A 21,458-nucleotide genomic window follows, 5' to 3' on the forward strand; every position below is an offset into this window, starting at 1 on the left:
CTTACAAAAATAATAAATAAATAAAAATCTATCATGATAAATAGACTATCAATGATTATGTTTTAAATAATAAGTTAAAAATGAATAAATATGATAAAATTTTAAATTAAAATAATAAATAAATCTACCACGATAACCAGACTATCCATGATTGTTTTAAATAATAATAGTTAAAAATTAATAAATATGATTATATTTTAAATAATAATAATAAATAAATCTACCATGATAACTAGACTATCCATGATTGTTTTAAATAATAATAGTTAAAAATAAATATGATTATATTTTAAATAATAATAAATAAAATGAATACGTAAATAAATCTACCATGACAACCAGACTATCCACTATTATATTAATACTGTAGTAATTTACAGGATATTTGCTATAATAACTAGTAGCGAAACCTATGGGTGATCGTAGTTTTATGTAAATGAAGTTACATCTGTACAGCTGAGCATAAAAAGAATCGCATTTAAAAAAAAAAATTATTTAATACGTATTTTCATGTATATCATATTCAAATGATATTTACGTTTTCTGACCGTGGGGACCCTACTTGTTCAATAGACAAGCAATGCTTTATATCACGTTTGTTTTATATATTGCTGTCGTACGTTATGTAATTAAGATCTGAATGAAGAATTGTGAACAAAGATGACTTGAGCTAAATACTGTTAGTTATTAAATAAAATCTCCTTATGGTGACATAGTTTTCGCTGAAAATGTCAAACAAAATACTGGACTTGCTTTTATGATGCTGTTGTTGTTTTTATTTTCTCTTATTTTTTATGGTCGGAACGAAACATCACACATCTGTGTTCTAGCCGGAGCTCTGAATCAGCCAATCAGAAAACAGCATCGCCGGAAGTGTCCATTAAATTGAACTTGTCCTGAAACGAATGGAATGTGAATTCTGTCGTCACTTTTTCATGTGTGTACACCACCGCGATATGATTTTTCTTTTTGTTGTCTTGTGGACATATTAAAGATTCAAAGTGGGAAAGTCGAACTAATTTACTAGACTAAAACTGGCAGAACACAGCTGTTAACTTATTTTGCTATCAAAGCACGTTATCTGCCCAGCTTATCATAATTATTGGTCTAACCTAGTGTGAACCTGGTTGTGCATTGTAGAGGCACTGCAGAGTGATTTAAGACCCGGAGCTGTCAGCCTGCGCTCAGTCACTGTCTCTGTGTGTAAATGAGGGAACACGAACTCTTTCAGTAATGTTTGAGGGATAGTGTTGTGCTTTTAAACGGACAATAATCAGATGGACTTCACGGAGTGCTATGGAGACACCTGCTCAGCCGTCGCGCTGGCAGCCCGGGAGGGGAAGGGTCGACGGGTGCAGAAGCTCATCCAGAGAGGCTTCGCGGTGGATGTGAAAGATAACCGGGGCTGGAACGCCCTGCATGAGGCTGCGGCGGCTGGATCAGCGGAGTGTGTGCGGCTTCTCCTCCCTGCAGCCGGTAACAACTTCAGATGGTTTGAACGCGTGGAACATCAAATAGAGAGACCTGGTTAGACAAGGAACGGATAGTTCACATAGAAATGCAAATTCTGGCATTTACTCAACCTCATGTCGACTTTAAGTAAAGCACAAAAGGACATACTTGGCAAAGTGTTCACGCTGCTCTTTTCCATTGCTCATTAAATGATAAATGAATGGGGCCATCAATCTCAACAACAGACATAATTGTGCAAGAACGTTTATCTTTACCACTTGTACACCATTTATCATGTTTTAGGATAGTTTGTGTGAAAAAGTATTGAAAATGGGACAGAAAAGTGATCTTTTTTCCCCTCTAATTTTTTACGATTATTACCTTTAACCAAAACTATTTTAAAACAATTTTGTAACTTGCAATAAAATAAAGATTAACTGAAATAAAATATTTAAAAACTTAATTTTATTTCATCTAGTTGCTAAGGCAGAATTTCTCATTTTTGTTTAATTTCATTTGAAGTACTAAAATTAATAAAAACTACTGACAAAAATGTCTTGTTTTTGCAGAAGAAACAAAATCAGTAAATAAAATCAATAGTTTTTAATGAAAGCAGGATGAGTAAATAATGACAGAATATATTTTTTGGTGAACTATTAAAGATCGCCTGTAAGACCAATAATCGGAGCTCTTTTGACACACTAGTATGTTTAATAATTATTAAATTGTTTAAGATACATGGCTGTATCTTTTTCTCTAATGAGCAATTCATTAGTTGTATGTCCCTGTTCACTTCAGTCAATTGCGAAGACTATGTCAACACTTTGACGCATAACTCGGAGACTCCTCTTTACTTTGCCGCGAGGAATGGACATCTCCGGGCAGTGAAGTGGCTTATCAAGGGTGGTGCGGACATTAACAGGACAACCAATGAACTCTCCTGTCCCCTCTTTGCAGGTAAACTCAAAGTACCTAGGATCACAATCTCAAACCATAATAACCATGTGTATTTTTCTTCTTTTGAGCCTTGTTATATATTTGTCTCATTTTTTTGTTTCTAGCTGTAGATGGTGGGCACAAAGATGTGGTGGAGCTGCTGGTGGAAAATGGGGCAGAAGTCAACGGGACTTACTCTGTGTCCGGCTGGTCTTGTCTCCATCAAGCTGTTTACAAGGCAGTAGCTTTAATCTACAACTCTAATTTAAGGTCGATGCTTTAGAAACATCAAAATTTGTACAAATACTACATTCTGATCCCTTAAGAAGTTCTGCAGCTCTTCTTACTCACTTTTAAGTGTAAATGCTTATCGCCTGGTTGTTATCAGGAAAAAACACAGAACAACTTTTAAATTTACACCTCTTTCAATAAATGTTATACTTCTAAATTTTTAATTAAGCTTCAGATAATGAAAACCCAAGGCCATTTTGCTTCTTCTAATTTAATCAAGTTTTAAATCCTACATCTAAGGCAGTAATCAAAGTCTTCCATCAAAAAACTGATGAAATAAATAAATGTAAAACCATTTGCAGGGCCATACTGAGATTGTGAGGTACCTGGTGAGCATGTGCTCTCTGGAGGCAGTTGATGACTATGGGATCACATCATTATTTGTTGCTGCACAATATGGACATCACCAATGCTTAGAGATTCTTGCAAATGCCGGTGAGAACATTTCTTTAATGATTAACCCTGTACAAGCTTCATCTAGCCAATCATATGCTTCTCTTTTTGTACATTACATACTTTGGTCAACGTTCAGTCTTGCAACATCAGATTTATCGCTACTGTATCCACACTGCTATTTTACAGTGACACATTCTTCAGAGGCATATAAAAGTTTGATGTAAGGGTCAATAACATGCCACTCATTTTTGTTCAGATCTATTCATTTATTCAGAAATGCAGTTCATAAATACAAACTTGAATACAATTATATTGTAAAAACCCCTGTAGACCCTTGTGACTCTTTGTCCCAGTCAGTAAGTTTCTGAAAATAACAGATAATTGACTTTTTTTTAATTAACAAGCAAGGTTAGTTTAGGTTGTAAAATGTCATGTGGTGCAACTCAAAAATTTATATAATTTATCATTATTATTATTTTTTAAATAAATACTTTTATTCAGCAAGAATGCATTAAATTGATCAAAAGTGTATATATGTTAAATTAAATAGTCTGTCTTGCAGGATTGACTAAAAATGAGCTCCTAAAACTTACTGCCAGAATCTGGAAGATAAAAACAAGAGGATGAGGTGCTGGTCCTTATATGTAACATATATATATATATATATATATATATATATAAAAAAGAGTCTTCATGTATTTCACAATACTTCAGCATGTTATTCTTATTAAGCGAGGATAAGTTTTTTGAATTTTTTTACCCAAGCAAAGTCTCTGAGAACCTGACACCTTGCACTTCTGGAGACTCCACGTAGGTTGCCGTTCTGGAAAATGGTGGAGCTGGAGACTAAATGGTTCCTGAAAGTTTTACACCTGATTCTTCACATTAATTCTTAAATTAATGTGAATAACTTTTGCAGTTAACGTGTCTTTTCTTCTCCACCTGCTTTTTTCTGACCCCGCTGACCCAGTGAGCATTTTGCTGTCCAATTGCATTAGTTTTGAATATTTCTCATGGGGTTTTAATCATCTTTGACTTGTCAGTCTGATTTAAACCCCTTTTTTGGTTTATTTTATCTGTAAAAGAAAACGTGCCTAATAATTCTGCACATTCTGCACTGATTTTTTCACTTCCATTCTTCATGGACAATTATATATCACTTATAAATTATTAAATACAAAATTAATAGTAGTTATTAAGATTGACGTGGTTTGAAATTTGTAAAATGTGCTTTGAAAAAAAAAAGATCAGAATATCAAGGCGCCTAATAATTATGCACGCACTGTGTTTAGTATTATACTTATTATTATAACTTACAACTGTTATGTTCAAATAGAAAACAGTTTTTAATTGTACTAATATTTATATTTTATATAAATTAATTTTTATAATTGTACTAATATTTTAATTTGACGTTTTACTGTATTTTTGATCGAATAAATGCAGCCTTGTTGAGCATAAGAGACTTATGCTTACAAAAAATCTTACCAAACCTACATTTTGAATGGTAGTGCATGTTTATAAATGTTTTGTTATGAAGAATAAACCTTTTTTGGAAATAATGATTAAATGTGTAAGGAAATTGTTTTATTTTTTACTTGATGGTTCCATTTTAGAGTCATTATAATAACATTTCTCCTGAAAATCATATAAAAGTTTATAAAAATCATATGAAACCACAATGAATACAAAGAAAATATTTCTAAAAACCTGGCATTACCTATATTTTTAAAAGATGATTTTTCTTTATGACTGGCATTATTTGTCATTGACCTAATATGTGTAATTGCTTATTAAATGAAGTAAACAGAAGCCACACTGCAGTCGTGTATAAGAGTTTGGTTGCCTAAGCACAGGTTGTCTTTGCCACAGGGGCGAATGTGAACTGCCAGGCAAACGATCTGGCCACGCCGCTGCTCATTGCCGCTCAGGAGGGCCACGTACGGTGTGTGGAGCTTTTGCTGGCCCATGGAGCTGACCCCAACCTGTACTGCAATGAGGACTGCTGGCAGCTACCCATCCATGCTGCGGCCCAGTTTAGTCGTCTTAGGTATGGCAGCTCGGGCATTGACGTACTGGGTCTGTCAAATGCTTACAAAGACCATGCGACAGTTAAGGTCTTTGCACACAGAGTCTGAAATTGTCGTACGAAATTTTTGCACATTAAAAAATAAATACAACCTCATGTTGTGTCAATCACATTTAAACACTGCCTCCGAAATGTTCGTCGGACCAGGTTCTATTTTGTGCATTTTCGCATCCGTAGCATTTTGATAGGAAAGGATGACGAATATGAAAAACCCCCCTGAAAAACGCATATCAAAATTTCAGACTCGGTATGCAAGGACCTTTAGTATAATGATAAACACATTTGAAAGCTAACCTTTAGTACTTTTTAAACAAAGATGTTGAGACTATAACTTTGGCCTTTATGAAATAAATTGATCTGAAATGCATTAATCTGCCTGCTCATCTCCTGCGTCATTCTCTGTAGTATTTTAGAGAAGCTGATTCCGGTAACGAAGCGAGAATGTGACCGGGGCGAGGGAAAGGTCAGTCCAGTTTATTTGGCAGTACTTAGTGGACAAGCGGACAGCCTGCGGGCCTTGCTAAAGAAGGGCTACAGTCCAGACGCCCAAAGCTGTCGACAGTTTGGCTACAGCTGCCCTTTGGACATGGCTCTGTGGTGCAACTCTTGGAAGTATGACATAGATATACACTTGTGTCCCGCTTTTTATTTTAAACACAATCAGTTGGACGGTATGACACATTTTTTCCTGTTTGTCTCTCAGTTTGAACAGCGAGTGTCACCAGATTCGTGAAATCACTCTGATGCTCTTGGCAGCAGGGGCCCATGTGAGCATGGGCATCTATGCTTTTGCCTTACAAGGCCACGTACCAGAGCACCTTCCCTTGATCCTAGAGCACGCTGGCCTTCCTCGGAGTGAACGACTCGAAGAACTGACCCATAGAGCCATTGGAGAGATGCAGAGTGGATCTTTCTGGCTCCCCCTGCTGCTCAAAGCAGGAATGGACCCCATGCTGCTGCTCCAGGACAAAATGTAAGCAACACATTGCGGTTGTTGTGCCACACAGGTTTTTATTTTAATCAAGAGTGGATTCACCATGCGTGCCTTTTAATAAATGATTGTGCTTTATTGACGTCAGAGTTAAAAAACACTGTTTTAAACTCTTCACTTCTGCCTGTTATGCTCTAATTGGGTGCAGGCTTGAAGAAGCTGAGAACAGAGTGCTTAATTTCTTTCTGGAGTTCATTAATTGGAAGACTCTGCCCTCCTCAATGCTTCAGATTCTCTCTCACCGTCGAGCAGATGGCACCTGGACGCCACGGAAGCATTTCGGTATGACTTGTACTCTTTAAATCATATTGATGTATGTGTGGGTTTCATGACATTGAATGTTGCACATATCAAATATTTACAGTATATTCACTGTTATTTTGCTGGTGATATGAAATTAAAGGAATGGTTGATCCAAAAATCATCATTTATCTCATTATTTATCTCAACCCTCCAGTTTCTTTCTTATGTTGAACACAATAGAAGATATTTTGAAGAACCAAACAGTTGTTGGTCCCCATTGACTTTCTTTCCCTACTATGGAAGTCAATGGGGACCAACAACTGTTTGGTTCTTCAAAATATCTTCTATTGTGTTCAACATAAGAAAGAAACTGGAGGGTTGAGATAAATAATGAGATAAATGATGATGGACCGTCAACTTTTTGATTACCTGTATTCTTCAAAATGTCTTCTTTTATGTTAAACTCCTACAGGTTTAGAACAACATGAGGGTGTGTAAATGATGACAAAATTGTCATTTTTGGGTGAACTATCCCTTTAAGAAACATAGTGAGTGATTATGGGCAAATTCCAAACGGAAGTGAGCATCCCTATGCCCTTCTCCCTTTGAAGGGCAGAGCCCTTGAAGTGTGTTCTTTGAAGGGTGTAGGGCATTGCTGTCTTGTATAAGCGTTTGGAACTCCCTTGGCTAAGGGAATGACCGACAAAATGTTACCTTAACAACGCTGCGCAGTCAGCGCTCCAACAGTTGTTGCAAAAAAATATTTCTTGTTGTTATTTTATTCAAATACTGTCTAATTGTGTCCTATTTACTATTAAACTTTTACAAACTTAACTTGGTTACAATACAGTCTTAATTTTTCTATCACTGATGAAAATATTTTGTATTACATAAAAATAAAGAAAAATTTAAATTAGTTTATTCTACTTGCGTTTGGATGTAAAGTCAAAATAAACCCCGACTTTGCTTTAAAATGCATCGCAAGATCTCCTAACTGAATATCACATGATCACAAGCGGAAATCACTCCCGTGAAGTGACCATCGCATGTTACCTTTGCTAACGGACTTCTGGAAGCACACTTCGTGAAGGGATTAAGTTGTTCATTTAGTTTGAAACGTCCCTACAAATGCTGCCCCTTTCCAGAAGTGCCCTATATTACACTTTTTATGTCCATTTAGTTTCCTTAAGAGTAACATGGTAAATTATTTTATTATACTTTTTATTTGTCCATTAACTTTCTGCATTATAGTTGATAAGCTCAGTTTATTTTTTGGAATTAAATTTTCAACAAAGCAATTTAAAACCCACAGATTAGCCATTAACCCACTCAAAATTTAGACAGATATGTTGATGTATTGAAATGTTTTGTTACGAATATCTGTTGGTAAATGTTGCAGTTTAATGCTATGTATTTTTATATTGTATAAAATATCATCCTTCCATGATTATTTTAACTATTTAATCTAACGTTATGTAAAATAGATGGCTGATTGAGAAGAGAAGAAAAATTATAGATATATATATATATATATATATATACATACACACACACACACACACACACACCCGTACAGTGTATATGCATATATATATTTATAATGAATTGATATAATAATAATCGATGTGTGTGCGGCCCGCGTCTGTGTGGAAGTCTTCGGTTTCCGAAGTGAGGTGGGAATATTACTGAATTTCTTAGTTTTCTGTTTCAGGTCTGATTCTGTATGTCCATCAGTTTACACTGTAATGATGCATGCAAACTCGCGCTGTGCTGCTAATCGGTCTGTTTTAAAACTATAAGATGGAAAACAGACGAGATAAGCAAAGAGAGATAAGCAGATGTACGTTTTTGAGAAAAAATCATATATGGTGTTAAAAAAAAATAAATGACACAGCGGATGATAAAGAGCTTCTATTCTCTGTTTTTATTTAAGCTCCATTAGACGAGAGGCATGTTCGGAACATTCTCTTGCCGTTTACTGTTGCTGTCAGGAACTATTTTTTTTTAGCGGAAGGACTGCATTTAGTGAACTTGCTTCAAAAAAAAAGTAACATTTCAGTTCATAAATTTGGGGTTTTAATATTTTTTTTATTGTGTTGTAACCATTTTATAAAAGCAATAATGTACTCGAGGCTGTGCTGTATCGTGAGTAAATCACGGCTGAAGGAGTTGCAGGGGTTCCGCTTTGCTTCGTGCCTAACAACGCCCTTCGATACAGTACGGCCTCTCATACCTTATTGCTTATATATTTATTCATACACCCACATAAAGGCTTTATTTTTATGTTGTCAGAAATTGTGAAATATTTTAATTTAGTATTTAAATGTAATTTATGCCTGTGAAACCATGATACTTTTTCAGGATTATTTATGAATAGAACATTTAAAAAGACCAGCATTTGAAATCAGAATTTCATATAACAAACAAAAAATCTTTACTGTCACTTTTGATCAATTCAGTGCGTCCCTGTTGAATGAAAGTATTGTTTGTCACAAATGATTTTTGAAAAAACATCTATATTGTCTTACTGTATTCCATAGCTGTATCATCTGATGTGGTAAATGGCCACAGCTCAGTAACCTCTTGCCTTTGGTTCCAGAATCAGTCCCTGTCCTCACCCATCTGTGCAGACTAGCAGTGCGGGCAGCGGTGGGCAACAGTGCTCTGTGTAAGACGTCCTTCATCAAACAGCTGCCCATCCCCACACTGCTTCAAGACTACCTTCAGTTCAGCGACGTCTCGGGTTTGCTTGCATAGCAGCCTGACTGTCAATTAAGTGGCTAATTAAGTTATCTCAACTTGTTCCACTGCAGTATATTTTGTATATAATGTTAATAAAATTTTAATGACTGCTCAATGATGCTGGACTCTGGCTCTTTTCATTACCTTGATATTTAGAAAATGTGGGAGGACAAATGGAGAATTCTACCAATTTATCTTCGCTGTTCTGTTCCCCTCTTACACAGCTGGCCTTCATACTGAGTTGGTGTTGAAATTCACCTCTGCTCCGTGTCTTTGGTCTGCCTCGTTATCTTCTCTCTCTCAGCGGCTCTCCTCTCTGTCTGCCTCCAAGGTCACTCTGCCTCAAAGACGCATACTCTCTTCGAATGTTAATTGCCAACGCAGCCACACTCATTCAGAGATGCTACTATCTGCTTTGGTTGTGCTATTTATTTAACATTTTATGTTACCTTTTTGCAATGCGCATAGCACACCTTCAAAAGCTCGCCGTTAAATTAAAATCGTCTGTATCTCTGCGGTGTGATGCTCTCAACCTCTTGCTGCTTTGTGAATAGAGGCGTACCGTTATGAATAGGCAGTTAATCTGTTTCTGTTTCACACAGGCTCAATGTTCCAGTTTTTTTTTTCTGCAGTAAAGATTCCTGGTAAATTGTCTTTAACACCTCTTTAACATCAATTATGGAAAGACCAACTGATGCTTGTGTTATTACCTTACAAAAAGTGTGTTATATAACATCAAGGTGTTCCTTATTTCCAAGCCATTTCTTTTGGAATACTGTATACCATGTGCAAACAGCAGGGGGAGAACACGGATAACTGACAGCATGCCCACCAGTCCTACCCACACTACCTAGCAGCCTGACTTCATGAAAGAGGGGAGCCATTTCTGCTCCCTCGCCTGATATTTTGGATTCAGAGCAAACCAGAGGCTGTGTCTCAGCAACTCTGTGCCTTGTTCTAGACAATCAGGCCACCTCTCTGTGGGAGACTCTGGAAAGGCAAGGCATCAGTAATCATGTGCATTAAGCTTTTCTTGTGCTGCAGGTAAGCTCCGGTCCAACAGTTTGCCTTTGATTAGCAATCAGGCTTTTGAAATCCAGCCAAAGGAGTGGCTGACTGACTTTCCGTCGTTATTGCACATTTGCACATTCTTTTTCATTTTTATAAAACACAAGAGTAAAAATATAATTTCTGATTGTTCAAACATCATTGAGAAATCTCTTACTTTTATTTTGTCCCAGCTGTTGGGTTAAATGTTTAACCCATCTATCTGGGTAGTTTTATTTAACTCAACTATTGTTTCAAAATTACTATATGGCTGGCTTAAAATGAACCCACAATAGGCTATAAATAAAAAATCAAGACACATAATTACTAGAGGCATCAGCAATAATTTTAAAAAGGTGAACATTTATTAATAAGCAATTTAATTTTTTTTATTTAATTATTATTTATTCAAATTAAGAAATAAATCTGAATTTTCAACCTACTTTGGGTTCTTTTTAAGCAAGAAATATAGTATTTGTTTAAGAATAGCTGAGTTAAATGAAACTACCCAGAAGCCTGGGTTAAAATAATTATTGGGTTTTAGTTTAAGCCACCGTGTGTGTGTGTGTGTTCTTGTTTATGCTACATTTTGGCGACCAAATGTCCCCACAAGGATCGTAAAACCAGAAATTTTTGAGGGGGGGAAAAAAATAGTAAATAGAGATAGATACTGTTTTTTCTTTTTTACATATTCTATCTGTTGTTTACAATGAAATTTTACATAACTGTTAAAACCCAGCCTCAAATAACCCCTTTGATTTGTCTCCCCTAATTAAAATTTGACCGCAGCATGGAGGAACCATGTCTAGAATAGATCACGTACATAATTGATGCAACATAATCTAAAATGTATCAGTCCTGAAATGTGGTGCACGTTCTATAAAAAGCCAGTGTGACATGCAGCCCTAAGCCAGTTCACCCGTTTGCAGCTGTAAGCCTGAATTGTTGAACAGCCACCACCCTTCATACAGTGAATTTTGTTGATTCCAGAGTGGCTCAGGATTTGGAGGCTTTGAGCTCTGGGGAAAATCATCACAGTGAAGCACATTGCCTGTCTCTTTGTTTAATCACATAGTAGGTCTCACATTCATGTGCTCAAGCTTTTCAGAAATGTGTTCAGAAAATAATTCTTCCACTTATAGCTTCTCTGAGTGTAAATATACAGCCGTAGTTGACCATGGCTCTAGTACATTAGCTTTTTCAGTGATATAAAATGTTTTTATCTGTGTGTTTATTTTCGTATTTCTTATGCGTGGGGATTTAGTTTGTCTCACTGTAAGATCCAGCTTGGAAACATAAAGCTGTGATTGCCTCATTGTGCTGTTCTCACCATGGACCTGAATCATGAGGACACAGTTGCCTGGCGACCTGGGAAATATCTGCTAAAATATTACCAGGGGAGTTGTTTTTCCTCTAGACCTTCTAGAACATCTCATACAAGGTGTATACGTGCTAATACTGCATAGATTTCAATCAGTAAGGACAAAAGCAGTAAGGCTGCTTTGCCTCAGCATATTACATCACCTGTTGGGAATCGTCCAACTTCGGTGCTGTATGGATGATTTATTTTCGTCAGTATGATTAGATAATTCTTGCCTTTTTGATGGAAGAGTACTGGATCTTATTGCATTTGTGCAGTCTGTTACCCACTGCTAACACACTCTAAGGAAATAAACAAGGGTGATGGGCTTCTGTTTGATTTCACTGAACATGAGATTAATGTATTTTTCCAAGTCAATTTGTTGTTTTATCTTCCAGGTCCTACATGTCTCATCTCATTGATTTTACTCTTTGCCACCTCACAAACAGGTCATTATGTATTCGTTTGCTTGTGTTTGTGTCAGTGTGTTTGTTTTGTCAGGAGTAATCTGGACAGAGGAAATGGGCCATTTCATGTGGACATTTGTTTCTGGAAATAGAAGAAGAGAGCTGCGGTGTTGATTTAAGACTGGTGGGTGGAGGTGTTTTCAGAGATTGGAAGTGTTTTGCTAAAAGAATAGTTCACGAAGGATTGGAAATTTTGTCGTTTACTCGCCTGTTGCTGTTCCATGCAGCTTTATTTCTTCTTCTCTTTTTTGCATACGCTGAAAATATTTTGTTACCAAGGGCTGTCAAAAAAGCCCCATAAAAGTGGTCCAAACAATTTATGCATGAAATTATGAATCCTCATGATGCGTTTTTGCTTAAACTATTTCATGAAAATCTATTCCATTTTGCATACTAATTTTACTATTTCTGCCAAATAAAGGAATGGTAAAAACAGTGGTAGGTCTATGTTAGTAGACCAAGTTTGGAAACATAGAATTAGATGATATTTTTTAAGATTTTAGAGCTATAGCAGAGGAATAGTATATGAAAAACAACAAATTTAGGTCTGAAATTGAACCTCATTAAGACTAACGGTGTGTGTCCACTGGCATGGAGCAGAGGAGGCGTTTACAGTTCATTTCTTTTGACCATAGTCAGGTTAGCCGCCATATTGAATTTAACACAAGAAAATGAAGCTGTGAGGAATAGACGAAGTCTTTACAATGGCACACACTGTATATAGTCCTAGTTCAAGTCATTTTCACAACTTGCAACTTTCAAAACTGTTTTGTTGAGTTTTTGTCTTATAAAAGTTTTTTTTTCATTTTTATTTTTCAGAAAGACATTTTGTCAGTTGAACAATCGGTATGTTGTTAAACAATAGTACAGTTCATTGAACGTATCCCTTACAGCCTCATTTTCATTCCTGTCAAAAATTCAATATGGCGCTACCATGACTAAGGATCAACAGCGAACAGCGAGAGCATCAAAAAAGTTGGTAAATGCTCAACTTTATGTAAATATCATGCAAGAACCACAGGGTGGGAGATACATTTAATGATGTCTGCAATGAGTGTTTAAATATCTGCCGAAATTGCTGGATTTAGTCCCTGAATCATATTATCATGTTTCATCCTTTCTTCTAATGAAGTTTGGATGCTTTCATTGTAAATAAACTGACTGTGTTTACAAAAGTTTATTAAATTGACACCGTGTCTTTGCCTAGGGGATTTGGAAACAAAGCTTGCATTCTTCCACCTGTAATCACGTGATGATTATATTGCCCATGTGCTGAGAAAAAAAATAAACATGCTCTCTACAGACACAGAGTAGATACAGAGTAGATTTCTGCAATGGATATTCCGTCGAGGTGAGGTTACATTATAAAATGTCAGCAAAATTTTGAGGGCAAAAAAAGTCCATTGTCCACTCTCAACAGTGTAGGAGTCACATTCAGACCAAGCAGTTTTCTGTTGTTCAGCATGACAAATTCACTTGAAAATGAGCAAAAGCTTTATGGGGAACTTTTTAACCCTCACACAAGAATTAATTTGATTTCACTCACAAAATTTTACAGAGCAACTGTAAATTTGACCTCACCTTTAGAAAAGAGGCTATAAGAGTGGTATGGACTATGCACAGTGTGTGTTTGTTCATGTTACTTGACAGCATCTGAACAGTGTTGGCTTTCATTATGGAAAAGAGCATCTTGAACATTCAGCAAAATGTCTCCTTTTGTGTTTCACGGAAGAATAAAAGGCCTAAATGATATAGTTTTCATTTATAGATGAGAAATACTTTTAAAACACTGCTCTGTTGTGTATTCTGCGTCATCCTCACTTACCAGAGCAGATTAGCAGAAATAATTGGTGTGGATCGGTACTTTCATCACATGGGTGTTCCAGATGTGAAACAGTCGCTGATTGTGTGAAGAAGTTGCTGATTGAGAGAAATCTGAACCTTCCCGGTGAGGTAACGTCCGTTTAAATAATGACTGCAGTCAATCACTTAGACATTGTGTTAATCAGTGAGGTACAGAGCCCAGCAGAAGAGAAGATGGAGAAGATTACTTCAGTAGGTAAAGAGAGAGAGAGAGAGACAGACTCTGGCCACAGACTAATCCTCCACGGTCCTATACTCTCCATCCAGCCGTTCATGTTTATCTATTTTGTGCGAGCGTGTGTTATTGTCTTTGCATGACTACATCAGCCTTATCAAAGACTCGGAAATAAAAATTTTAATTAACCTATATTAAAAGCAGGCCACTCTTCTTAATGAGTTCCCTGAATAATTGAACAGGCAAACTGGTGGATTTTTACACTTCACGTGCTTTGTTTGCTGGGAATGTCCACAGTCACTCGACACCTGCAGTGACCCTGCTGAAATGATACGCCTCTGCTTCGGTTCCCCAGGCAAAGAATCGGTTTTAACCTCATATGTGATCTCGGTGTTTGAACAGTTGGTCGTTTGTTATAAAGCTTATTCTCAACAATTTGTGAGTCCATAAGAAATGACCCCTTGGCAGCCTCCACACCAGAAGACTTAACTCAGTCACAGACCCTGCCAGCTCCCCAGCCAGACGAACATAAGTGCTATCTGATGAAAGCGCACCACAGAAGGTTACAGTGACAGCTGCGGCGGAGAAAAAAAAAAAAACTAGTGTTAGATCATTTAAATGCTAATTATCCATTTTCAATCCCTCATAAACTTTAACTGCAAGCCTTTGAGATTTGAACAAAAATAACATCTTGAGAAAGAACGTCCCCTTGGGAGGCGAAGTCTTTTCGTTTTCCTTTTTTTTTAAATTAAAAATAAAAGAAGAAGTATTAGCCTATTCACAAGAGGAAATTAACATGCTTTACCATTTCAAACCATCAAAGAATGAGTTTCTTCCATTTCCAATCTGCACAGGTTTTACTTATTTATGCCACAGGCATCCTTCTCCTTGCCTATTGTATATTGTATCCATTTATAAAGCAGTGCCATTTGAGATAATCACAAGATTCAAGGCCATAATTTAGGGACTGTGAAGTATTTTATTAATCACACAATAGTAGTATTGAAATACAACATAGAAGCATCTAAACCAGTGAAAACTGAGTCAATGTCCAGCTTAGTATAAACATTTTCAATTCTTGTACTTCTTTTCATGAGTTACTTTTAAACGGGTCATGAACTGAGAAATCAAAATTGATCTTTTGATACATTATATAAGAGGTCGTATTAGTGTGTAATAGTTCTGTAATAGTGTGGCTAAACATCACCTCCGCAGAAGATGATCAACGCCTGCTTCTACATCGCTGCCTGTTTAGCCCCACCCACTGATTCGCGCACATAGTAAGTAAATGACAAGAGCAGCAAACACAGGTCTATGCAAAAACCAAACAAAAAACTTTATTTGATGAACTTTTTTTAAAGAAGTTCCAGACTGCATCAGTAAGAACTTGGTCCTTTGTTCTCTGTGTTACAGATCGTTTGATATATAGTGAGTATTTAAGCTATTTTAACCTAAATCACAGCAGTGTCCATCTGTGAAGGTTGTAGGCTGTCAAACATACACAGCTGTTAGCCAATCAGAGCAGTGGGTGTTTGCATCCGAGTCTACAATCCGCCACACCTATTCAAATGGAGTGTTCCATTGAGGGGGTCAAAATAGCCTATTACTTCTATTTTATGATGTTTTTTGATGTATTAAGCATCAAAAACCTTTATTAATTAATTAAATTTATGTACAGGTCTGAAATATTACATTTCCAAGCACCTCTGTGGACTTGAGGCCTTAAAACTGCTTGAAACTGGTAGTCAAGAAAAGGAAAAACGGACCTGTGTTCCATTTAGCTTTTGGAATATCACCACTGATAAATTGCATATAATGAATTTAATTTACAAGTCTAAAGCATTAAATTAGGGAGCTGAATTAAAGAAAATTTATAAAAAAAATGTTGTGTATAATATAATGAAATTGGCTATATCCAAGATAGGCCTAGTTAATCCGGGTTTTCATAATGATATTTTTGAAAAAAAAAAAAAAAACAGTTGTTTAATAGGTCTCAGAATATTTAGAAATGGAGAAATTGCTGATTTTTATGACTGCAAGCTTACATTCAGATCTCCCTCCATCAATCAACAACTGAATATCAGAACCAAGTCCTCATGCTGCATTTTTCAATGATCTGTTTCACTCAGATGTATGCCATAGGAAGTACACAGCAGAAATGATCTTTTGCAACTTATCTTGAAACACCTCTCCCATAGAACTTTTCAGGCTCAATTCCTGTAGAGTTTGTGAAGATCAGCTTATGTTGTGATGCACGCTTATTATAGTCTGATTTATGGGAAACATCTGTCTCGTTTGCGCACAAATGTGCCTTAAGCACTACACAGGTTAGCAGCAATTAATATATCAATGTGATTATCGATTACATAGTGCTGCATGTAAAAATGTTACTATCAACTGCTTTAATTACTTATGCGGGTGAATGATAGTTTTAATTGTCTGGTGTGTGTGAATCAATAATGCCTGTAAAAGACTGATGACAGACATACAAGAACTGTGTATGAGAAATCTCCAATCTGACAGGCCATCAATCAGCCGGTTACCACTAGATGTCACAGTCCAATCATCCATCTTTCATTGTTGCTGCTGACAACATTGGCCATTAATTTATAATAGACCTCATGATGTCAGTTTCATTCCATTCCTGCCACGTCTGTCTTTTTTGTCGTGCTGCATTACAATTATTGCAGGATCTAATAAATGTGTTTTATACCCAGATCTTCTAACACCCACAAAAACATACATGATACTAGGGATTTTATTTAAACAGTAAAATATACAGGTAAAACCCCTCTGGGAACACTGCATGCGAGCGTATCGTGTAAATAGTAGCCCTTGTCTTTTGTCTTCAGTTAGTGTGATTTCCTCAGCCGCGGTCCTTCAGGGTGAACAGCAATTCACAGAGCTGTTCCTAGGGACTGCGCAGAGCTTTGCTTGATTGAGACTAGCCTCAGGAGGGAACCCATTGCTAAAGTGTGACTGCAGCCTTCTCAAGGTCCTCTAAAAGTCAAAGGCAGAAAATCAACTTGGCTCCCAGCAAGCCGTTCACAGAATCGGAGCGGGGCTCTGATGAAAGCGAGACGCTTTGAAAGGCCGTTAAGCAAAAACGCCAGCTCTGCATCCTGCATCCATGCTTTTAACTGCGGAAAAGATCCGAATCCTGCCTTTGGCCCCCAGTGTAACAAATGTTATCTTGGTAATTGTATTTGCTGTATTCCTTGCTTAATGTTTTATCACTGATTCTAAATGTCATCATCTTGGGCTTGTTTCCATGGTGACATTCCCTCCAGAAGTCAGCTCAGCCCCTCCATACAAACACCTTTGAAGCAATTACTTTCATCCTGCAAAAGAAGAGTGGGCCATTTTGAACTATGTCACATTTTAGCAGTCTTTGAAGCTTTGCTGTGGGAAATGTGGTTTCTTATGGCCTTGCTTATGGTGTTTCCAAGCACCTCTGTGGACATGAGACCTTAAAACGGCTTGAAACTGGCAGTCAGGAGAAGAAAAAACTGACCTGTGTTCCATATTTAGCTTTTGGAATATCACCACGCTTGCTACTGTTTTTTCAAAGGTGATAAATATACTATGTAACATTTGCCAGAGGGCCAAGGCTCTCCGACGGAGATGTTTAAAAGAGGGAGAGGGAGGAAAACGGAACCTATATATATATACGCTATAGTGTAAAATGCAGTTTATGACATGATATGACACGTGTGCCAGATGGATATAGATCGATTATAGGTCTGGGAAGAGTTTAAACAGATAACATGCATAAGAACGTTCAATGCAGTTTCTGATCGATAGAAACAGATTCCAACGTAAGGTCTGCAAAATTTCCAATAGGACTGACGCAGGATCCAGTATTATTAATTCAACATTTTCTACCTCAAAATAAACATACAGATGCTAATCATGGATTCTGTAACACAAGCTCTTTTCCTTTTTCAGTTCACGATCTTTCGTTCCAAAACAGGTTAGATCTTCTCTGGTGCTGCGTAGCAAGTGCGTAGATGGCAAAGGAGAAGTCAAAGTGGTCATGTTACAGTGAAATATCAAAGAATCAATCTGAATGCCAAAATACGAAAAGAAAAAAGTTCAGCTGCAGTAGCAAATGGCATGAATAAGCTGAGCTTATTAAAACATTTCTCTGTGCTTATTTTATATAGTTTTGCCTACCTTCAACAATTAAAACAAACAAACAAATAAAAAAACAATGGCACTGAATAGGATCTGAATATGTCATAATATGAGATCATATCTGGCTGGTTTGTGTTTAAAAAGAGCGACCTCTAGCTTTCTGGAGGAATCGAATACTTATGAAGAGAGTGTTTGACCGCCACGCTCATCGTCTCATATAATCGAAAATAAGCATGAAGGGTAACTAGTTTGGAATAAAAAATAAAATGGACGTATTTTACTGGAGCCTGTCCCTGACAGAACAGGATTTAACAGGAATGTGCATCTTCATTAGCTACTTTTTTGCTTGTTTGATGTGTACTCCTGACACAATGGTATTCTGTCGCTGTAGCATTTTATTGGGTAAAATAGTGGTCAGGGATACCACGATTAATTGTCAAAATAAGGATAAATTACTATGTTATGGTAATAGCATGCAGTTTATGTAAACAAATTGTAGTAGCCTTAGTGAATGTAAACAGCATCACTGGAGATCAATCTTCGTAGATTTAAGATAATTTAAACCAAACTTGGATGTTTTGTTGTTACCAGGGCTCATTATTATTAATATTATTATTATTATCGAGGCATAGAAAGTCAGTGACGTGGAAGCAAGTTTTTGTTCTTTATCTCACATTCTCTGAACTGCTAAGTAATGATCTGTATTTTTTTTTTCTATATTTACTTACATTGCCTACTTGCTGTATTTTGTATTACTTTACTAGGTAATTTTTTTTTTTTAAAACCTGAACTGGTAGTGCGGCCCATAACCTGGACAAACAGTACTAGCAACGCCCACTATAGCATATGGAAACAGTGCCTATCCTTGCCGTTCTTGTTTTTCTTTTTTCTTCTTTCAGTGATGTAGCACCACAGAAATGTGCTTTTGCTGTGTCAAATAGTTTTCGTGTCTTTAATAAGGGATGCTTTGTTGCCAAGTTGCTTTAATAACATCTTCTAACTGTTATTACTGTAGCAGTCTCCCTGGAGCTTCGTAGAGGGACAGAATAGAGCACATCTGAGAATGATTCAATTAAGGGGAAACTTAACTAACATTGTACCTGATCTGCTCGATCTGATGTTTTTTTTTCTTCGAAAAATGCATTTGTCCTTAGCTGGAGCACTTTTTCTCAGTGCTGTGCCTCCAAGGCCTTAAACATGCATTTGAATGACATCAAAGGAAAAGTGATTTCCCAGAAATTACCAGCATAATTCCCATTTTCGGCCGTAGAAATTGAGGAAACACTAGTAATGACGCTTTTAAATCGGGAGACCTGTAGTATATCTCTTTAATTATACCTAAAGAGAGAGCTGAAAGTCCTTAAGGCACTGGAGAAATCAGCTTTTGTATTACATAATGTGGCAGGGAATGAAAATGAGCACAAGGAGTGAAAATGCCCAGGAGAGCCACTTTAAAATAAAAATTCACATGACAGAGTCTCCAGTGCCTTTGTCAAGGGAATAGTAAGCACAAGGTTTTTAGGTGGTGTGTTGAAGTCAGGTGTATTGCAATGATGGCGAACCTGGGTGGGCGCGAGGTGACAGGCGACTCAGGTTAGACTTCTAGTGCTGAAAAGTCTAGCTTAAAAAGGGCTGGAAATCTTGGCTTGGAGTACTTGCTCACCTTATGAAGTTGCTGATCAGTCTTGTTGAGGTACAGCTGTCCTTATGTCCTATTTTTGGCCACTTTCTATTGCATTACCTATTTCTGCTTTCTCTATATAGCTGTGTTTTGACACAGTGGCTGCTGTTCATGGGCTCAAGTGCCGTATGTACATATTTATACATATATAAAATAGGTGGACGGGGGCACCTCCACTGCAAAAAGAAAGAAACCATAGGAAACACTTGTGTAGAAATGTTCTCCAGTGCTCACAGGCACAGAGTGAGTAATATTCACAATGATTTGCTGGCACCATGCAGAATTTGACCTAATAGCAGCTAATGGTATGTTTCCAGCTTGAAGTGCTGCGTTATGTGTACGTTCATGTTATTCAAGGTTACCAAGGGTATTTAACTCAGCAGGCAGTGCCTGCGTGTGAAATCAGTTTAATGCTGCCTTATTTCACTTAACATGATGTGGTTTGTTGATGAAATGCATACATGTAAGATAACGTAAGACCACCGCAGAGAGTCCTTATCATCAGCTGGGGATGCTTATTAAATGTATACATCAAAAAGGCTTTTAGACGAGCAGTGCCTGGCAGTGTGACTAAAACACAACTAAACATGACACACCACAGCATGTCGGTGTGTTTTTCCACTCTAGTGTGTCAAGCTGCCTTGAGGATATTGTGGTACACTATTATACTATTATTTATATATGTTTATGTATGGTTCAGGTTGTGACAATGTGACAAAGCAGAACAGATTCTATATGGTGAATGAAAGAAGTGAACTTTAGGTTTTAAGAACAAAGGATTTCGGCCTGTTGAGCTATACATTATCAGTGTTGTCTGATTTCATTTATTTTTTTATTATATTAAGTTAATGTGAATTAGTGTTCAACTGACAGCATTAAATTCATGAACTTGGTAGTTTTCTCAACATTTGAATCTATAAGACCAAGTAATGTGTCATCTTCACATTTTACTGCATTGTCTTCAAAATTTATTATGCAATCTTTTTCAAAAACCATGTGAACGTCTCGGTTACGTATGTAACCCTCGTTCCCTGAAGGAGGGAACGGAGACGTAACGTCAGTGTGACTGACTAATGGGAACTCGCTCGAGAGCCCAATCATCTTCGAGTGTTAACAAAACAAGCCAATGACAGTTGGCGTGCGTGTTTCGCCACGCGCACCCCGCCCCGCAGTGCGGGTATAAAAGGAGAGCGCGTGCAAACGCACATCAGTTTTTCGCTGAGGAGCCGAGACTGTGTGCCCCGGCCGTACAGCGGTGGTACAGCAACTATGGCGACGGGACGTTACGTCTCCGTTCCCTCCTTCAGGGAACGAGGGTCACATACGTAACCGAGACGTTCCCTATCAGTCAGTCACGTTCGACGTAACGTCAGTGTGACTGACTAATGGGATCCCTTGGAAAACGCCACTATTGCTGACCCCCTCCAGTGCCCTGCGGAAGCCGGCAAGTCCCCCCACACCAGTTGGGGTGGAAGATAGGACAGGGCTTAGGCAGAGATGACAGCCACTGCTATTCCGTACAGTGGGTATGGATAACACTGGGAAAGCGTACCACAAGTAGGGGAACGCTACGGAAGCCACATCCTGC

At 37.4% G+C, this 21,458-nt stretch overlaps 1 protein-coding gene across 1 annotated transcript; it reads left to right on the forward strand.

The window, feature by feature from the left end:
- The first annotated feature begins 875 nt into the window (after positions 1-875).
- LOC306852271 (ankyrin repeat and SOCS box protein 3-like) lies at positions 876-9,257 on the forward strand. Its single transcript, XM_079388985.1, has 9 exons — positions 876-1,476; positions 2,251-2,409; positions 2,514-2,629; positions 2,982-3,114; positions 4,948-5,125; positions 5,570-5,776; positions 5,868-6,137; positions 6,304-6,437; positions 8,998-9,257. The coding sequence occupies exons 1-9, from the start codon at positions 1,278-1,280 to the stop codon at positions 9,153-9,155; spliced, it is 1,554 nt and encodes a 517-aa protein (XP_079245111.1). The 5' UTR covers positions 876-1,277; the 3' UTR covers positions 9,156-9,257.
- Positions 9,258-21,458: the final 12,201 nt, after the last annotated feature.

Source organism: Barbus barbus (assembly GCF_936440315.1).
Source record: "Barbus barbus genome assembly, chromosome: 32".
Taxonomy (NCBI): domain Eukaryota; kingdom Metazoa; phylum Chordata; class Actinopteri; order Cypriniformes; family Cyprinidae; genus Barbus; species Barbus barbus.

What these genes read in the sequence shown, in the direction of transcription:
- LOC306852271 (XM_079388985.1), top strand. Translation starts at nt 1,278, where the DNA reads ATGGACTTCACGGAGTGCTATGGAGACACCTGCTCAGCCGTCGCGCTG. An exon ending in GCCCAGTTTAGTCGTCTTAG is followed by an intron (nt 5,126 to 5,569) that starts GTATGGCAGCTC and finishes CATTCTCTGTAG; the next exon opens with TATTTTAGAGAAGCTGATTC. An exon ending in CTGCTGCTCCAGGACAAAAT is followed by an intron (nt 6,138 to 6,303) that starts GTAAGCAACACA and finishes AATTGGGTGCAG; the next exon opens with GCTTGAAGAAGCTGAGAACA.